The sequence below is a fragment of the Typopeltis vanoorti genome, chromosome 15 (assembly GCF_054136105.1).
Source record: "Typopeltis vanoorti isolate ZY-2024b chromosome 15, IOZ_Tvanoo_1.0, whole genome shotgun sequence".
Classification (NCBI taxonomy): domain Eukaryota; kingdom Metazoa; phylum Arthropoda; class Arachnida; order Uropygi; family Thelyphonidae; genus Typopeltis; species Typopeltis vanoorti.
The window spans coordinates 2,231,297-2,248,896 of NC_143563.1; the positions used below are offsets into that span (position 1 = coordinate 2,231,297).

Consider the following 17,600-nt stretch of genomic DNA (forward strand, 5'->3'; position numbering starts at 1 on the left):
GAAATAATGTGGGATTTAATATCTTCTTAATTTAAATAATGTTACATTGCCAAAGCGAAGCCTATTGGCTCTTTATTTAAGTAACCATATGTGAGTTTATTGTGAGAATGTCATACACACTATATACATCAACTCTTAAGTGAAATTTTAAGGAAAATTCATCTAGAGAGAGAGAAGTAAAAAAAGATGCTTGTTATAGTGAGCATACTCACTATAAACAAGCTACCAAACTATCTTGAGAAATTACTATTATAATGCAAACTAATCCTGAAATAATGTTGTTTACTTAAGTATTACAGCCACATCATAAAATGGAATGAAACAAAATCGTGTGTTTTTCTTTCTGTTTCATTAAATTTTTCTCAATTTATTTTATTTATTTATTTTTTATCATTCAGTAAACTTCTGGAAACAGGTATTCCAAAACTCGATTTATTTATTCTTTTTTTTGTTATTTACATATACAAGATTTTTTTTTCTTTTTATATATACAAGAAATGCACTTTTTAAAGTCCAATTAAATGAGCGTAGCCAAATATTTCATATATTCAAGCTTCTGAGTTTTTTTAAGCAAGACTCCAAATAAAGATGCTATTAAAAATAAGTATAAAATCATAACTACTACTTTGAATATTATCTTATGAGATTAATAACCTATACATTTTCTTAAAATTTGTTGATGATGATCAAAACATAATGAACTTTGAAAGAGTGCTTCTGGAATAGCTTAACAAAGCATCTACTTAGACTTGAGCCTTTTAACAAATACTACTTCTGAGTTATTTCTGATGCCATAATCCTGAAGAAGAGAATTATCTTGTGACAACTTTTGGTTATCAAAATATAACCAATATGTCTTCCATACATACCTCCAACTTATTGTCCTCACAGTGCCTTTCCTAGTCTGAAAATATATTTTAATTAGATAAAAAATTTGATAGGAAAATCAACTCAATAAATGTATATGAAAAGAGAGTGCAATAAGTGAAAAAACTAAATCAGTTGTATGCACAGCAGTGTGTATACACTGCTGTGTAAGAATTATCTTCTGTGACATCAAATTTGATAAAAGAAAAATCATTCTAAAATAACATTACAAATGTAACAGCATGTGCTGGAATTTTTTATTTATTTATTTTAAAGAAGCTATATGCAGCTGTACATTTAAAAGATCTAGAAAGAATTATAAACCTAAATGTACCAGATGATAAAATCAAATAAAATACAAAAACTATATAAAGTTTAAATCAACATAATCAAATTTCTAACATGTATCCTCAGGAGGTGTACAGGATATCATGATAGCACTTATTTGTAAGCTGTACATCATTACTAACAACTTTCCTCCAAATTAATCTACAATCTGTCAAGACTCCAATAATATGAGATCTTATATTTTGTCTTCTAAAGCACAAGCACTTAACACTGTATCAATCCATCTAGATGTTAGTCTTCCCCTGGGGCTTTTTCCTGACATCCCATCAAAAATACACTTGTTTTGTTAACCTTCTCGATCCCATTCTGTTTAAATAACTATACCATCTGTGCAGAGGTTAGCTCTGCACATGTGCACACACAGATGCACACACACACACTCTCCTGAATGCTAACAACATGGGGTTCCTTCCTAATATCTCCATTTTAATATGATACTACCACTGATGGCATTTGTTCACTCCTTAATCTTTCTCAGAGCTTTCATATGACTTTGTTCTCAGTCTGTGATTAGATCTTTTATTTCTTATATAGCTCACAGATCCACAAGTTAAAATTGGTCTGAACACTGTTGTGCATACAACTGATTTAGTGTTTTCACTTATTGCACTCTCATTTCATATACATTTATTCAGTTGATTTTCCTTAATCAACTGAACCAGCTTTGCTAATTCTGTTGCCCATTTCCATATTTAATTTGCTATCATCACTAAAAATTTATTCAAATAAACAACTGATATATTTTAATTGTTCTATAGGTTCCCCATTCAGAATGCAATTAGTTTTCTGTGTTCCTGCCTATTTTCACAGTTTTGGTATTTTTATTGCTGATTTTCGCACTAAATTTATTACAGAAGTTATTCAGTTTAGTTAGGGAATCCTTCAGACTTGTACTAGGTTTATTTAGGAGTATAACATCATCTGCATAAAGTAAAGAACTGAAATTAATACCTTTAATTTTCATAGCAGGTTTTAATGCCACCATCCTTCATAACGTGATCCATATAAATGAATATAAAAATAGCACGCTTCCTTCTCATACTTGAATTAACATCACATAATTTTTCTGAACCTCCAAATTTTAATTGCTGACTTACAATTCAAGTATAGACTAGGAGTGGGGATGCTTGTATAACTGGGAGGAGACATCCACGTAGCCTTTCAAGGAATATGGAAAACTGACCAGGGCTTCTGAATCTAATGTCCAATCCTCACCTTCTTAAGGTGCACCCTGTTAGGTATCTACTGGATACTGAATGAACGAGGATGGGCTGGCAATTTGGGATTTAACCAAATTGTATTCTTATTGGTTTAAACCACAATATAAAATGATGGTACAACATGACAGAATTTCATGCCACTGGGGTGTTGCCCCGGATACTGATTTGGAAGAAAATTGTAGACAGGAAGTTAGTGATGATGTAAGTTTTTCATGTAGTACTATCATATTCTGTACACCCTTTGAAGGCACATGTCAGAAATTTGATGATGATAATTATGTACTGTTTGATATGTCCCATTTACACAATATCATCATCAATTCCTGACATGTACCATCAAGGGGTGTACAGGATAGTATGATAGTACTACATGAAAAACTTACACCATTACTAACTTCCTATCAACAATTTTCCTCCAAATCAATCTGTTATTATCTGTCAAGAGTCCAACATTATCAGATCTTATATTTCTGTCTTCTAAGGCACTTTTCACTGTATTAATCCACCTATATCTTGGTCTTCCTCTGGGTATTCTTGCTGCCAACCTGGCAGAGAACACTTGTTTAGCCAATCTTTCCTCTCTCTCATTCTGTTTAAGTGATCATACCACCTGAGATTAGCTCTCTGCTAACACATTCCTGAATGCTAACAATGGCAAGTTCTTTCCTAATATCCTCGATTTTAATATGACACTGTCTTTGATGTCATCTATTAACTCACCTAATATTTCTCAGAACCCTCATATCTGTGGTCTTTAGACTTTGGTCAAGTGTTTTATTTCTAACCCAGTTCTCAGATCCATAAGTTAAAATTGGTTTGAATACTGTCTTGTATACAGTTAATTTAGTGTTTTGACTAATTTATCTCTTATTCCATATAAATTTATTCAGTTGACTTCCTACCATACCAGTTTTGTTGATTCTGTTGTCTATTTCCATATTTATTTTACAATCTTCACTAAAAATTGTGCCTAAGTAGCTGAAATGTTTTACTTGTTCTATAGCAGTGGTTCTTAACCAATTTTTCCTGGCACACCTGATCAATTTTACACTAGATTAATGACTCAATAAGATAATTATAATATATTATTAGTCAAACCTAAATTACCATCAACATATGAGGTCTGGCTATTAAATAACTAGACAAGGTGCGCTGTGAATCGTGTACTCGTAGCAGTGGGATGCGCTTGCACCGTGATTGACCTTGAAGGTTCTAGAAGCAGTTGAGATAAGCATTCTTCGCTGTTGCTCAAAGTTAGTCTGTAGGCAGTTAAAAAAGAAAATGTGTGAAGACGCTTTGCCGGAATTTTTATATTATTCATGTGGGGTTCCCCTCATTCCTCTACTGCCTCTTAGGACTGGTTGAACCCTCCTAATGAGGGATTAAGTATGTATTTTTGACTGCAGCAGCATGTGTTCACAGGGTTGGTTTGCCTGTTCTGATGGATGAAAAACTTGAGTTTCCAGTAGGAACCTGCCCCCCCCCTCTACCTCCGTATGAGACCAGCTAACTCACCTTTAATCGAAAGAGATCAGATAAAGGTTCCTCACACCATGGACTGGAATCAAACCCAGGTCTTTCCTGCCAAAGGGCTTCATCTATACCAACTGAGCTACGGAGGCTCTGCTTTGCCAGAATAATGTCTAACATTAAACTTGAGCAGCGCATTAATCTCAAATTCCTTGTGAAATTGAAGAAATCACTGACCGAGTGTTTGAAACTGTTGCAGGAGGTGTACGGTGATAATGTAATGTCACATGTGCAAATGTCTGAATGGCACAAATGCTTTGCTGAAGGTCAAGAAAACGTTGAAGATGACGAATGACCAGGTCACCCTGTCACGGCAGCAACCGAACAAAACGTGAAAATTAATGAAATTGTCCGCAATGATAGCCGATTAAGCATTCAGAGAATAGCAGACATAGTGCACATTGATAAAGAGATTGTACGACAAATTTTGCATAGCAATTGAACATGAACAAAGTCTGCGCCAAAATGGTTCCCAAAAACTTGTGTCAGGAGCAGAAAGACACCCAGAAACAAATATGCACTGCCATCATGGAATGGCTGACAGCAGAGCCGGACTTGCAGGAGAAGATCATCACATGTGATGAGACGTGGATTTTCCAGTACGATTCAGAAACAAAGAGAAATCGATGCACTGGAAAACTCGTCACCGAGAATTAAAAAAGCAAGAATGAGCATGTCAAAACTGAAGGCAATGTTGATCGTTTTTTTTTTTTTTTTATAATATCAATGGCATGGTAATGGTTGAATGGGTACCAGAGGGTCAGACATTATTAGCTTGAGGTTCTGGCCAAGCTGAGAGAATGAGTGAGGAAGAAGAGACCCGATCTGTGGAAGAACAATGTTTGGATTCTCCAACAGACAACTCCAGCCCACAGTGTCTGTAAAGCAGTATCTGGCTGATAAGAAGATCCCAGTGTTGGACCATCCACCTTACTTGCCGGACTTAGCTCCATGTGACTTTTACCTTTTTCCAAAGTTGAAATCTGCATTGAAGGGCACCCATTTTCAGTCGGTGGATGAGGTAAAGTAGAAAATGGCAGTACTACTGAAGAAGATAACACCTGATGACTTGCAGCACTGCTTCCAACAATGAAAAATTCATATGCATCGGTGTATAGAGGAAGAGGGTATGTTGAAGAGGATAACAATTAAGTTGTACTATTGTAATAATATACCACATTTTTGCAACAGTCTTGTTATTCAGTAGCCACACCTTGTATTTGAACATAGTTAATTAAAAATTAATTATTTTGATACAAATTAATTTTTACTCAAAAAAAGATGTAAACTTAGTGTATTTAATAAGCCAATCATTAATGGCTCCCCTGAGCCTGATGAAATCATTCTAATTTTTCAATATCAGGTACAATGGTTGACAAAAGAAGTCTCAAGTCTCCTCTTTCACTTATTTGCAATCTATTTCGCTGCATAGCTAACAATTGCTATTAGAACCTGATGAAAGAAATTAAAAAGAGAAAAAGTCAGATATTTTGGACATATTCTGAGACATAACCGCCTACAAAGGACACTTCTCGAAGGAACTGTTGAGAGAAAGAGAGGAAGACAAAGACTGGAGTGGATGAAAAATATAGAAGACTGGACCTATCTCTCATATGAGGAATGCAGCAGAGAGGAGCAGAATAGGACATGGTGGAGACACATGGTAGTCAATCTCCTGGAGGGAGAAGCCACCTGACAGGACAGGAGCTAACAATTGCAACATCACACTGAATCTTATCTTGACCGAATATGAAGAAGGAAAAGAATTTTATTTCTTGCCAAAGCTGAGGATAACTTGCATTGCATGGTTGGCCAGAATCTTTCATCCCATGCTGCTGAAATTGTACTTGTGCTTAAAAATCATTTTTTAAGTTAACTCAAATTTGGATGAACAGAAGTGGTATCAGAAAGAAATGGATTTATAACCCAGTCAGGTATTTTAAGCTCATCAAAGTCTTTGAATCTAATCATCGAGTCTTCTTTCAGTGTCAGAAGATGGGAACAATAACAATCCAAATCTGTATCTAATATTAAATCATCTCATCTTCTTTATCCTTCTTCTACCTTGCAGTGTCGAAGGTTAGTTAATCATCGGACCACAAACCGTTCACAGGATAAGGTGGTCAAGCCCTATACCCCGGTGTATCCCATGTCCGTAATGTTGAGTTCTCAAGGTCGGTTTGCCTGCTTTGTGGGATAAAAAACCCCAGGATAAACTGGGGTAAAACCCTACTGTCCACGCCCAAGACCTGCTAACCTGGCTATGGCTGAGGAAGATCCTTCAACACCTCATGTCACCAATGGGAATCGAACTTAGGACACTCCTTCCTCAAGCGGGATTTGCAGAAAATCTTGTCTTGCAATGCTCTGCTTGTAGAATGTTAATTTGCTGATAAAAGCATTTATAATTTCCTTTGCTTAAATAAGATTAATGTCACTTCCCTGCAATTTGATGTTAAACTCGTTTAATTTGGTAAAAATATCGGAACGATATGCAATGTCAATCTTTTCCTGTTTTGGAACATTACACAAGTTCTCATCACGTGATTTAAGAAATTCCAAAATAGTATCATAGAGATCATTAAAGTGTTGCAGACAGTTTCCATTTGAGAGCCATCTAACTTCAGTGTGAAGCAAAAGACACTCAAATTCTTCTTCATTTTCATTGAAAACTTCCCAAAAAATATGGGCATTCAATAACTGGGCTTTTATTTTATTCACTACTTTAATAGTAGGAATGTTTTTAGCATTAAAAAAGTCTTTAACAACCTTAAAAATTGTAGAACATTTTGTGTCAGTTTTCAGTTGTTCAGCAAACAAACTCTTCAATAATTTCTTGATTAGTATTTATATAATGCACGTAGGAAATTAACAAAGCTTCGTTGCCACGTAAAGTTGAGCTCCAAAAAAAATTCTATGGTTTTTAAATCACCACAAAGTTTTTTTCAATGTCCTTTGCCATCTCGTCAATTCTTGTTGATATTGAACTATTGCTGAGAGGAACTGATGACATCATATTACTTTTACTTAAGCCAATCATCGTATATAAAACTTCATTTATAGCTAGTAAGATGAGAGTTTCGCCAATAGTATATGGCTTTCCACATTTGGCAATTAATTTTGAAAGTTTGTAAGACACAAGTTCCTTCTCTTGTTGGTTACTTTGTTTTGCAACTGACCCTTTAAGTCCAGGATGATTTTTAAATTTAGTCTTTAATTCGCGATAGTACTTCACATCCATTTTTGCTTTATTTGTATGCTTTGTTCTTAAATGCCCAAATCATTTCTGAAGGCTTCATTCCTTCGTTTGAGAAAGTTTTTTTACATTAAGTATATTGGTAACTGCTCGTTATTTATAGATGAAATAACTCCTTATTTTAAATACTCACTTGAATATTGACGATACTTTCTTTTTTCACTCATTTTAAAGGGCTACACTGTCGACGCTAGTGCTACACAATATCAAAGACGGGCACCACACGATACCACGAGCTAGATTTAATCTTCAAACCCGAGTTGTTAGATAGGCATTAGGAAAAATAGCATATAAAGCTTATAAAAGTGGTGAATTCTGCCAAATTAATAATTTTCGATGTCAACATTCAACAAAATAAGCAGCGAATAAATTTGAACTGTATTGCCAGACATTACAATATTCTGAACAGTGTTGACAAATATACAATATAAATAGGGATGCTAGATTAAATAAGAGCTTTTATTATTATTATTAGTAGTAGTAGTAGTAGTATAATGCTTACCGCCAAATTCAGAATTCACAGTACCCCAAGAGGACGCTACAGACCAGGTTAAGCACCACTGTTCTATAGGTTCTCCATTCACGACACAGTTGATATTTTCAACTGTGTCGTGAATGAACATACCAAATTTATTCACAACAGTTATTCAATTTCATCAGGGAATCTTGCAGACTTGTACAGGATTTATTTAAAAGTATAACATCATCCACATAAAATAAAGAGCTGAGATTAACATCTCCAATTTTGATATAGAGTGATCAATATAGATAATGAAGAACATAGGGGATAATGTACATCCTCCTTGTCTAACACCAGATTTAACATCAAACCATCTTCCTATACTTCCTTCAATTCTATCTGCAGACTTACAATTCAAAAGACTAAGTGTTGCTTGATATAACATCCCAATGCCATATAACCATAGTGTTTTCAATAGCTTTTCTTTTCTCTTGGCACCTTGTCATATGCCTTTTGCAAGTCTACAAAACTTAAATATAGATCTTTGTTATATTCCCACGATTTCTTAACTATTTGTCGTAAAGTGAAAATCTGATCCCGACAGCCTCTATCTGGCATGAATCCAGCTTGTTCTTCACCAAGCTTCTCTTCCACAATCATTCTCAACCATTTCTCAAGTATACTTGCATATATCTTACCAGGAACATTCAGTAGAGAAATATCTCTGTAATCTTACATTCAGTTTTATTCCCGTTTTATATCATCATCATCATCAAATTCCTGCCATGTACCCTCAAGGGGTGTACAGGATATGACAGTACTACATGAAAAAATTACATCATTACTAACTTCCTATCTACAATTTTCCTCCAAATCAGTCTGTTACTTGTCAAGACACCAACATTATCAGATCTTATATTTCTATCGTCTAAGGCACTTTGTACCGTATCAATCCACCTATACCTTGGTCTTCCTCTGGGTCGTTTTCCTGCCAACCTGGCAGAGAACACTTGTTTTGCTAATCTTTCCTCTCCCATTCTATTTAAGTGACCATACCATCTGAGATTAGCTCTGCTAACGCATTCCTGGATGCTGACAATGTCAAGTTCTTTCCTAATATCCTCATTTTTAATATGATATTGCCATTGATGCCATCTGTTCACGCCTCTAATCTTTCTCAGGACTCTCATATCTGCGGTCTCTAGTCTTTGGTCAAGTGTTTTACTTCTGACCCAGCTCTCAGATCCATAAGTTAAAATTGGTTTGAACACAGTCTTGTATACAGCTAATTTAGTGTTCCGACTAATTTCTTTCTTATTCCATATGAATTTATTCAATTGACTTCCCACGATACCAGCTTTGCTGATTCTGTTGTCTATTTCTATATTTAGTTTACCATCTTCAGTAAAAATTGTGCCTAAGTAGCTGAAATGTTTTACTAGTTCCACAGGTTCTCCATTCACAACACAGTTGACAATTTCAATGATTCTGCCTATTTTCATTGTCTTTGTCTTTTTATTGCTGACCTTCATCCCACATCTATTACAACAGCTATTCAATTTAGTCAGAGAATCTTGCAGACTTGTAGCAGATTTATTTAGAAGTATAACATCATCCGCATAAAGCAAAGAGCTGACATTAACATCTCCAATTTTGATATCAGGTTTAATACCACATTCCTTCATAATGTGATCCATATAGATAATGAATAACAGAGGGGATAATGTACATCCTTGTCTCACACCAGATTTAACATTAAACCATCTTCCTGTACTTCCTTCAATTCTAACTGCTGACTCACAACTCAAATAAAGACTAAGTATTGCTTGATATAATGCCCCATTGACACCATATAACTGCAGCGTATTGAATAGCTTCTCTCTTGGCACCTTGTCATATGCCTTTTCCAAATCGACAAAACTTAAATACAGATCTTTGTTATATTCCCATGCTTTCTCGACTATTTGTCGTAAAGTGAAGATCTGATCCTGACAGCCTCTATTTGGCCTGAATCCAGCTTGTTCTTCACCAAGCTTTTCTTCCACAATTCTTCTCAACCGTTTCTCAAGTATACTTGCATAGATCTTGCCAGGAACACTCAGTAGGGAAATACCTCTGTAATTCTCACATTCAGTTTTATTTCCCTTTTTATATATGGGTACTATGAGAGCTCTACTCCAATCATCGGGAATTCGTCCCTCTGTCCAGGCTTTCTGAATTATGCAGTGCAGCCACTGTAAGACTCTTATACCACCATATTTCAGCATTTCTGGTCGAATATCATCTACTCCTGCTGCCTTTCCACATTTCAAGCCTTTGATGGCTTTTTCTACTTCAAGTATGGATATGTATTCCTGACTGCATGCCTGGTCAGTGTTTTTTATCACTGTGCTGTCATCACTGCTTGTATCATTTAGCAGTTTTTCAAAGTAATTACTCCATACTTCAATGATATCTTTTTCTCCTGTTTTCATTTCACCTTTATCATCTCTAATTCCTTTTACAGCACTCTTTCCTCCATTCCTAAGCTTCTTCAACAACCTCCAGAATATTTTGCCACCTTCTTGATATTTATTTTCTATATTCTTGCCAAAGTCCTCCCATGACTTTTGTTTAGCTAGTTTTACACACTGTTTAGCTTTCTTACATTTGTCTCTGTATTCTGTAAGAGTAAAAGCTGACTTATTTGCCAGGAACTTTTGATATGCTTTCTTCTTTTCCTTCACCGCCTCTTTAACTTCCTGTGTCCACCAGGGAGTTCTGATTTTTTTATCCTTGCACACAACCTCACCACATGCCTCTCTGGCAGAATCAATCAATGTTTCCTTCAGAGTTTGCCATTGAATCTCCAAGGTTTGATTCCTGTTCTCAAACTCTTTCATTTTCTTTTCAATAATATTTCTGTATTTTAGTCTACAGTTCACATCTGAGAGCTGCTCGACTTTTATTCGCTTTAAAACTTTCTTACATGTTATTCTTTTCAATATGAAATTCAATTTTATCCTGCTCAAGACTAAATAGTGATCACTTCCAATTTCAAATCCTCTGTACACTCTGGTGTCCTGCACCAGGGAGAAAACATCACTATCAACAATAACATAGTCAATGAGACTTTTCTTATTCCTAGCCTCTTCTCTCCATGTGAATTTGTGCACATTTTTATGTTGGAACATGGTGTTAGTAATAACCAGTCCATGTCCTGAGCAGAAATCCAACAGATATTTGCCATTATTATTAGCTTTGCTCTTTTCTCCAAATTTTCCCAAAATATTTTTGTATGTCTCACAATCATTTCCTACTCTACTATTTAGATCCCCAACAAGGACCAACTTTTCCTTTTTCATTGTGTCAGTTGCTTTTTCTAAAGCCTCAAAAAATTCCTCCACTTCTACCTTAGTAGAACCTTCTGTAGGACCATAGGCACAAATGAGTCTCATTGTCCAGTTCCCCATTCTCATATTTGCCCACATTACTCTACTTGAGACTGACTGCCATTCAAGAAGATTAGCCTCGTATTTTGTGTTGAATACTATGGCTACTCCTTCTTTTCCTTGATTGTCATTGCCTGAATATAACATTTTGTATTTATTGCTCAGAAAGATCTCACCAGTTTTGGTCTTTTTTGTTTCAGTCACCCCTATTATGTCGATCTGGTACTTATCTAATTCCTCAGCTAGCTCCATTTCTTTGCCATTCAGGCTTCTTACGTTGATAGTACCGATCTTTAACTCTGGTGATGTTGAGTTGGGGTTTGTTTTCAGATTTGTTCCAGTAGCTGACTTTTCGCTGTTCGGCCTGGTTCCCTGGCGAAAACAACGGGGGCCTTGTTTAACCGGGCGACGCCCCAGCCGGCATGAAATTTTGTCATGTTGTACCATCATTTTTTTATTTTGGTTTAACCAATAAGAATACAATTTGGTCGGCTAAATCCCAAATTGCCAGCCCATCCTCATTCGTTCAGTATCAAAGTAGATACCCAACAGGGTGCACCACGAGAAGGTGAGGATTGGACATTAGGTCAGAAGCCCTGGTCGGTTCTCCGCATTCCTTTAAAGGCTATGTGGAGGTCTCCTCTCAGTTATACAGCTTTGACCCTTAAGCACCCGTTTTATATATGGGTACTATTAGAGCTCTATTCCAATCATCTGGAATTTGTCCCTCTGTCCATGTCCTCTGAACTATGTAGTGCAGCCACTGCAAGACATTTATACCCTCATACTTGAGAATTTCTGGTCGAACACCATCTGCTCCTGCTGCTTTTCCACATTTCAGGCTTTTGATGGCTTTTTCTACTTCAAGTATGGATTATGTATTCCTGATTGCATGCCTGTTGAGTGTTTTTTTACTGCTGTGCTGTCAATGCTTGTTTCATTTGGCAATTTTTTTGAAGTAGTTACTCCATACATTGAGGATATCTTTTTCTTCAGTTTTCATGTCACCTTCATTATCTGCAATTCCTTTTACAGCACTTTTTCTTCCATTTCTGAGCTTTTTCAACATCTTCTCTAAGAGCACAAGCTGACTTATTCACGAGTAACTTTCGATATGCTTTCTTCTTTTCCTTCACCACCTCTTAAACTTAATGTGTCCACCATGGAGTTCTGATTTTTCTATCCTTACAGACAACCTTACCACATGCCTCTCTGGCTGAATCAATCAGTTTTATTCTGGGCTTGCCACTGAATCTCCAAGGTTTGGTTTCTTTTCTGAAACTGTCTCATTTTTTCTAGAGTAATGCTTGAGCATTTTCGTATGCAGTTCACATCTGTGAGCTTCTCAACTTTTATTTGCTTTTAAATTTTCTCGCATGTTCTTCTTTTTAATATGAAATTCAATTTGATCCTGCTCAAGACTAAATGATAATCACTTTCAATTTCAAATCCTCTGTACACTCGAGTGTCCTGCACCTGAGAAACATCACTAACAACAATAATATAGTCAATGAGACTTTTCCATTTTTATGTTGGAGCATTGTGTTAGTAATAACCAGTCCATGTCCTGAGCAGAAATCCAACAGGTATTTTCAATTATTCTTCTTCATGTAGCTTCCTCAAAATGAGGGTGGAGAACTATGTCCATCCAGTCCTCTCTGTTGCCAGCTCTTCTTTTTGTTTTAGCATAGTCACATGATCCTGTCATGATTTTATATGATCACAACATGTCCTTTTTTTGCCTCTTAATCCTCTTCCCATAATCTTTCCTTCTAAAGTTTTTAGTGTCCTCTGTCCTGCCAGTCTCATCTCCCTCTGGATCATTTCCTGCAATAAAGATTTGTGTTTTCATCCTCTGCATTTGTTACATACTCTGTCCATGAGATTTTCAGGGGCTCTTCTGTAATACTACATTTTAAAGGTCACTATCTGTTGTCTTTCTCTCTTCTTGAATACCCAAGTCTCGCTTCCATATGTGAAAACTGGCCAAACTAATGTTCTTTTCATTTCTTTCTTTCCCTCACTAGAGGTCCCTCTAGGATCAATCAAAGCAATTATGCTGTAGCTTACTAGAGTGTATTGTGGTGAAGCTTGTGCCAAGGGAAACTGTAAAAGCATGTTAGGTGTAAGAGCAAGGGTGTTAGGACTAGATTTTTAGCTTGGAGGGTAGTGAGTGAGTGGAATGCGTTGCCAGAGGTGTCAATTGTAAGTGGTTTGTCAGTGAATGAGTTTAAGGAGAGATATGATAGGTATTGTGTGAATAATGGATTTCCAGTGATGAGTCTTCTGATTCTCTGGAGATACATGTATGGTAATGATAAAATTCATCCACAGGTGCTATTTAGCTGACACTAGTACCTGCTTTTTTGTGATCACAACCACACACTATGTTCCACTTGTTAAATTGTCATTTTTACCCATGTTACCTCTTCAATAAACATTCAACACATGTACTCGTTTTTATACACTTTGATAATTACATGGCAAAGTAACATCACAGGCTCTGTCTAGAGTAATAATTTCTCTTACAATTAACAAGTTAGACTCAATGTCCTATAAGGGCCTAGTAATGTAGCTTAAAAAGTTAATAGATGTAGAAATCTAATAATGCTTGTGATAGAGCAGCATAGTCACCAAACTTGTTGATTGTGGAGTATTCTTTGGCTGATATGCCTATCTTGAAGGAAGAAAACTTCCATCAGTGCATGAGACTAGCTAATTTACTTTCAGTTGAAAAGTACCTAAAACGTTCTTTGCTTAACAGATGGATTCAAAGCCAGAAATTTTTAACAAAAAAAAAATGCTTCACCAAATGAGCTACAGAACCTCATTTTCAGAAAATGTAATGAATAAACTATCACTCATTGTATTTAAGAATCAATAATTGTACAATACAACACTTTGGAACAAAACAAAAAAAATAAAATGTTTCATACTGATAAATTAAAAATATCTTATTTTGTTTATAATTTTCAAGATAAAATATCCAGAAACAAAATACAGTAGAACTCGGTTATAACAAATTCCACGGGACCGCATATATTTGTTCATAATAACCGTTATTCGTTATATCCAAGAAGGTCATAATTTGAGCGAATTAAAAATGTTTTCAGATTTTTCTCAGCATAGGTATATTGGGTAACATAAATACAGCATGTGCATACACACATATAAAGAACAAAAATTTATTTTTAAAATTTCACATTTTTACATAAAAAATCATCAAGCGTGCTTTGCTTTGCACAAGATACATATTTCATACGTTTGAAATTGTTCCTTATACCACTAAGATGCTTGAATGTGTCATCTGAACTTACACATCACGATTCTATAAATCTTGTTAAAATATGTAAAGCACTTTCTGCTTCACACCAGGTAACGATTTTCTCATCATTGCTATTTTCTTCCTTGGGGTCACTACTACTACTATTATCTTCTTCTGGTGTATGAGAGATTTGTTTTAAGATGTCAGCGTCTGTCGGTATACCCGAAGTTGCGACGCCATTATCAATGTCTATAAAATTATCAATCTCTGCGCAAGTTTCAAAATTGTTCAAGTTTCGTGCTTTTAACCATGCTGATAACGGTAAGTTATCCTCTTCATCTTCAGATTCGCACTTGTATTCTGCAAGACTGGCTTTCTTAAAACAGCTTTGTATCGTAGACGATGACACCAAATTCCAAGCATCACTCATTAAACGTATTGCGTGAAGTACACTGATCTTCGAGTCATAAGCATAAGCATTTTTTGTGGATTTTTCTCTGCGTTCTATCAGTTCCAAGACTAACAGACAACGAAAATGGGATTTAAAACATCTAATTACGCCTTGATCAAGTGGTTGCAAGACAGATGTCACATTCGGTGGCAAAAACACAAGTTTTATATTTGTTAAATTAGCCACTACAGGATGGGCAGGACAGTTGTCTATCAATAACAAAATTTTCTGGTTTTCACTGCGAAGATTTTTATCCCACTTGCGAATTTCATTTTCGAAAATTGAAGATGTCATCCAGGCCTTCTTATTTGCTGTATAATCAACGGGAAGTTTCTTTATGTGTTTAAAGCATCTAGGCTTTGCCGATTTTCCAATTACAAGAAGCTTTATCGCTACCGGTCATGTTCGCACAAACTAAAACTGTGAGTCTATTTTTGATAAGTTTTCCGCCAATGCACTTTTCGTTTTTAAATTGAAAAGTTTTATTGGGCATTAAATTATAAAAAAACTCTGCTTCGTCTGCATTATAAATGTTGTTGTATCCATACCTTCGTTTGATGTCCGGCCATACATTCTTGATCCAGTCAGAAACAACGTTTTTGTCAATGGACAATGCCTCACCACTTACTTTTGCATAGACAATATTGTTTCTGTTCTTAAAGTGATCAATCCACCTATTGTTGCATTTAAAATCGCTATAACCAAGTTGAACAGCAAATTTTTTGGCTTGAACTTTCAAAATTGGTCCACTAATAGGTAAGCCAGCAGTTCTTTGTACTTTAATAAACCACGAAAGAAGTGCCTCGTGAAGTCACTTTTATTACTCTTTTTAAGTTTTTTACACTTCGATAAATTGTTTTCAAAAGCTTTCAGAGTCAACTCGCGATTCTTCCAAATTGTTGATATTGTAGATGGGGGTAAACCATACTTCTTTGCTACTGTCAGATTTGACTGGCCACTTTCCACCTCCCGTATAATTTCTACTTTTTCGGAAACCAATAAAATTTTCCGTTTGACTCCCGACATTTTTCCACAACCAGAAAATGCGTACATACGAAATGTCAATAAAGGAATGACTAACGTGTATTATTCGTTCGTTATTCCCGTGAAACGAATTCCTAATAAACATGAAATACATGCATTAAATCAAATGTAATTCAAATATACCTTCAAAATTATTCGTTATAAACGTGAATTTGCTGTAACCGTGATCGTTATAACCGAGTTCTACTGTATTATAATTCAATCACCTGTTTCAATTCAACATGTCTTTGAATTGCCTTCTTTAAATCCCTTACTGTGGCTTTCTGACCTACAACAACACTATAACAGTCCTCATCTGCTCTTCTGACTACAACTGTCATAGCACTTCCATGTTCCAGTGATACTAATGAATTGAGTTCTTCTAATGTAACATCAGGAGGAAGATAACTCAACAGAGGGTCTGTGTTTATAATTTCTAAAATCCCTGCATCAACAGCAGCTAAAGCTTCCTGATGTGATAAGCACACCTCTGGAGAATTTGCTTCATCTTTCACATCCAAGCTGGATGTAAAGCCATTACTTTCATTTATTTCCTCCTCATCCTCTTCTTTTAAATGCGGTGCAGCATTTTCATCACTCTGATTAGAAGACATTGTGAAAGGTTCTGAAAAAGAAAGAAGAGTTGCAATAATCTAGATTCAATATTTTGCTTATCAGCAAAATTAAAAAAAGATATAAAGCCATATTTTATTTTATTTTTTTTTATAAACTAAGTAAGTGTTCTAAAATGTTTAAACAATTTGATAAGTATGCATATGGTTTCAAAACTGGATATTAGAAGGATTTAAGGACATCAAAAGTTTTAAAATTATGACCAATAATTAAATTAACATTTCAACTTTCACACAGAACAGTTTTCTTTCAACCTTGACAAATAATTAAACAGTATGCAATGAACAAGAATGGTGCTTTGAAAGTGCTACAGAATGGAATATGTAAGGAAAAGAAAAATCTTAAAACACTGCACATTATGCTGATATCTTCATTTTGAACAAGTTATTGATATTACTGATGAATCTATTCACTCACCTAATTCTCCTTAGAACTCTCATATCTGTGTTCATCTTTGAATCACTTTTATTTCTAACCCAAATCAATTCCATATGAATGTTGGCTTGAACATGTATATGGCTAGTTTGGTCTTTTGACTGATTTTTCACTTGTTCCACACAAATGTATTCAAATCCCACAATGCCTAACGTGCATTATTATCTTTTTCCATATTCAATCTGTCATTATCACTAACAATTGTGCCTAAGTAGCTAAAATGTGTAATCCATTTCTATAATGAGAATGTAGTGAATGTTATGTTTCTCCATCTACTTTCACAGTTTGTCTTTTAATAAATCACTTTTGCAAAAAATTTCAAATAGCAATTATTTAATAAAAAAAAAAATGGATAACAAATATTTATCCACATTAATAATTGTTAATTTTTTCAACAAAGAAGTAACATAACTCTTTCTTACACTATTATCCTGTCTTTAATATCAAATCATCTTCCTATGTATCTTTCAATTCAGATTTGCAAGTTAAGTATAAGCAGTGAATTGATGTGTATAAGGTTATATTTACACCATCTACATATGTTTTCAGACAGTTTTTTCCCTTGATACTTTTATCATACTTTTCATTATCAATGTAATTTAAATAGCGAACATTACTCTCTTGATTTTCTGACTGTCATATTTTAATTTTTATACAATTTCACCACTTGCTTTCTAGACC

General features: G+C 35.1%; 1 protein-coding gene across 3 annotated transcripts in view; it reads right to left on the reverse strand.

Moving 5' to 3' along the window:
• Positions 1-416: 416 nt before the first annotated feature.
• The window catches only part of LOC150098310 (U11/U12 small nuclear ribonucleoprotein 25 kDa protein), a 44,812-nt gene continuing 27,628 nt past the window's right edge, over positions 417-17,600 (reverse strand). For all 3 annotated transcript variants that reach the window (XM_090405480.1, XM_090405482.1, XM_090405481.1), the window contains exons 3-4: positions 16,079-16,476; positions 417-904 (exon numbers count right to left, since the gene is read on the reverse strand). In XM_090405480.1, coding sequence (XP_090261606.1) covers positions 740-904; positions 16,079-16,465 — 552 coding nt within the window. In that variant the 5' untranslated portion in view covers positions 16,466-16,476 and the 3' untranslated portion in view covers positions 417-739. The remainder of the gene's footprint in view (positions 905-16,078; positions 16,477-17,600) is intronic.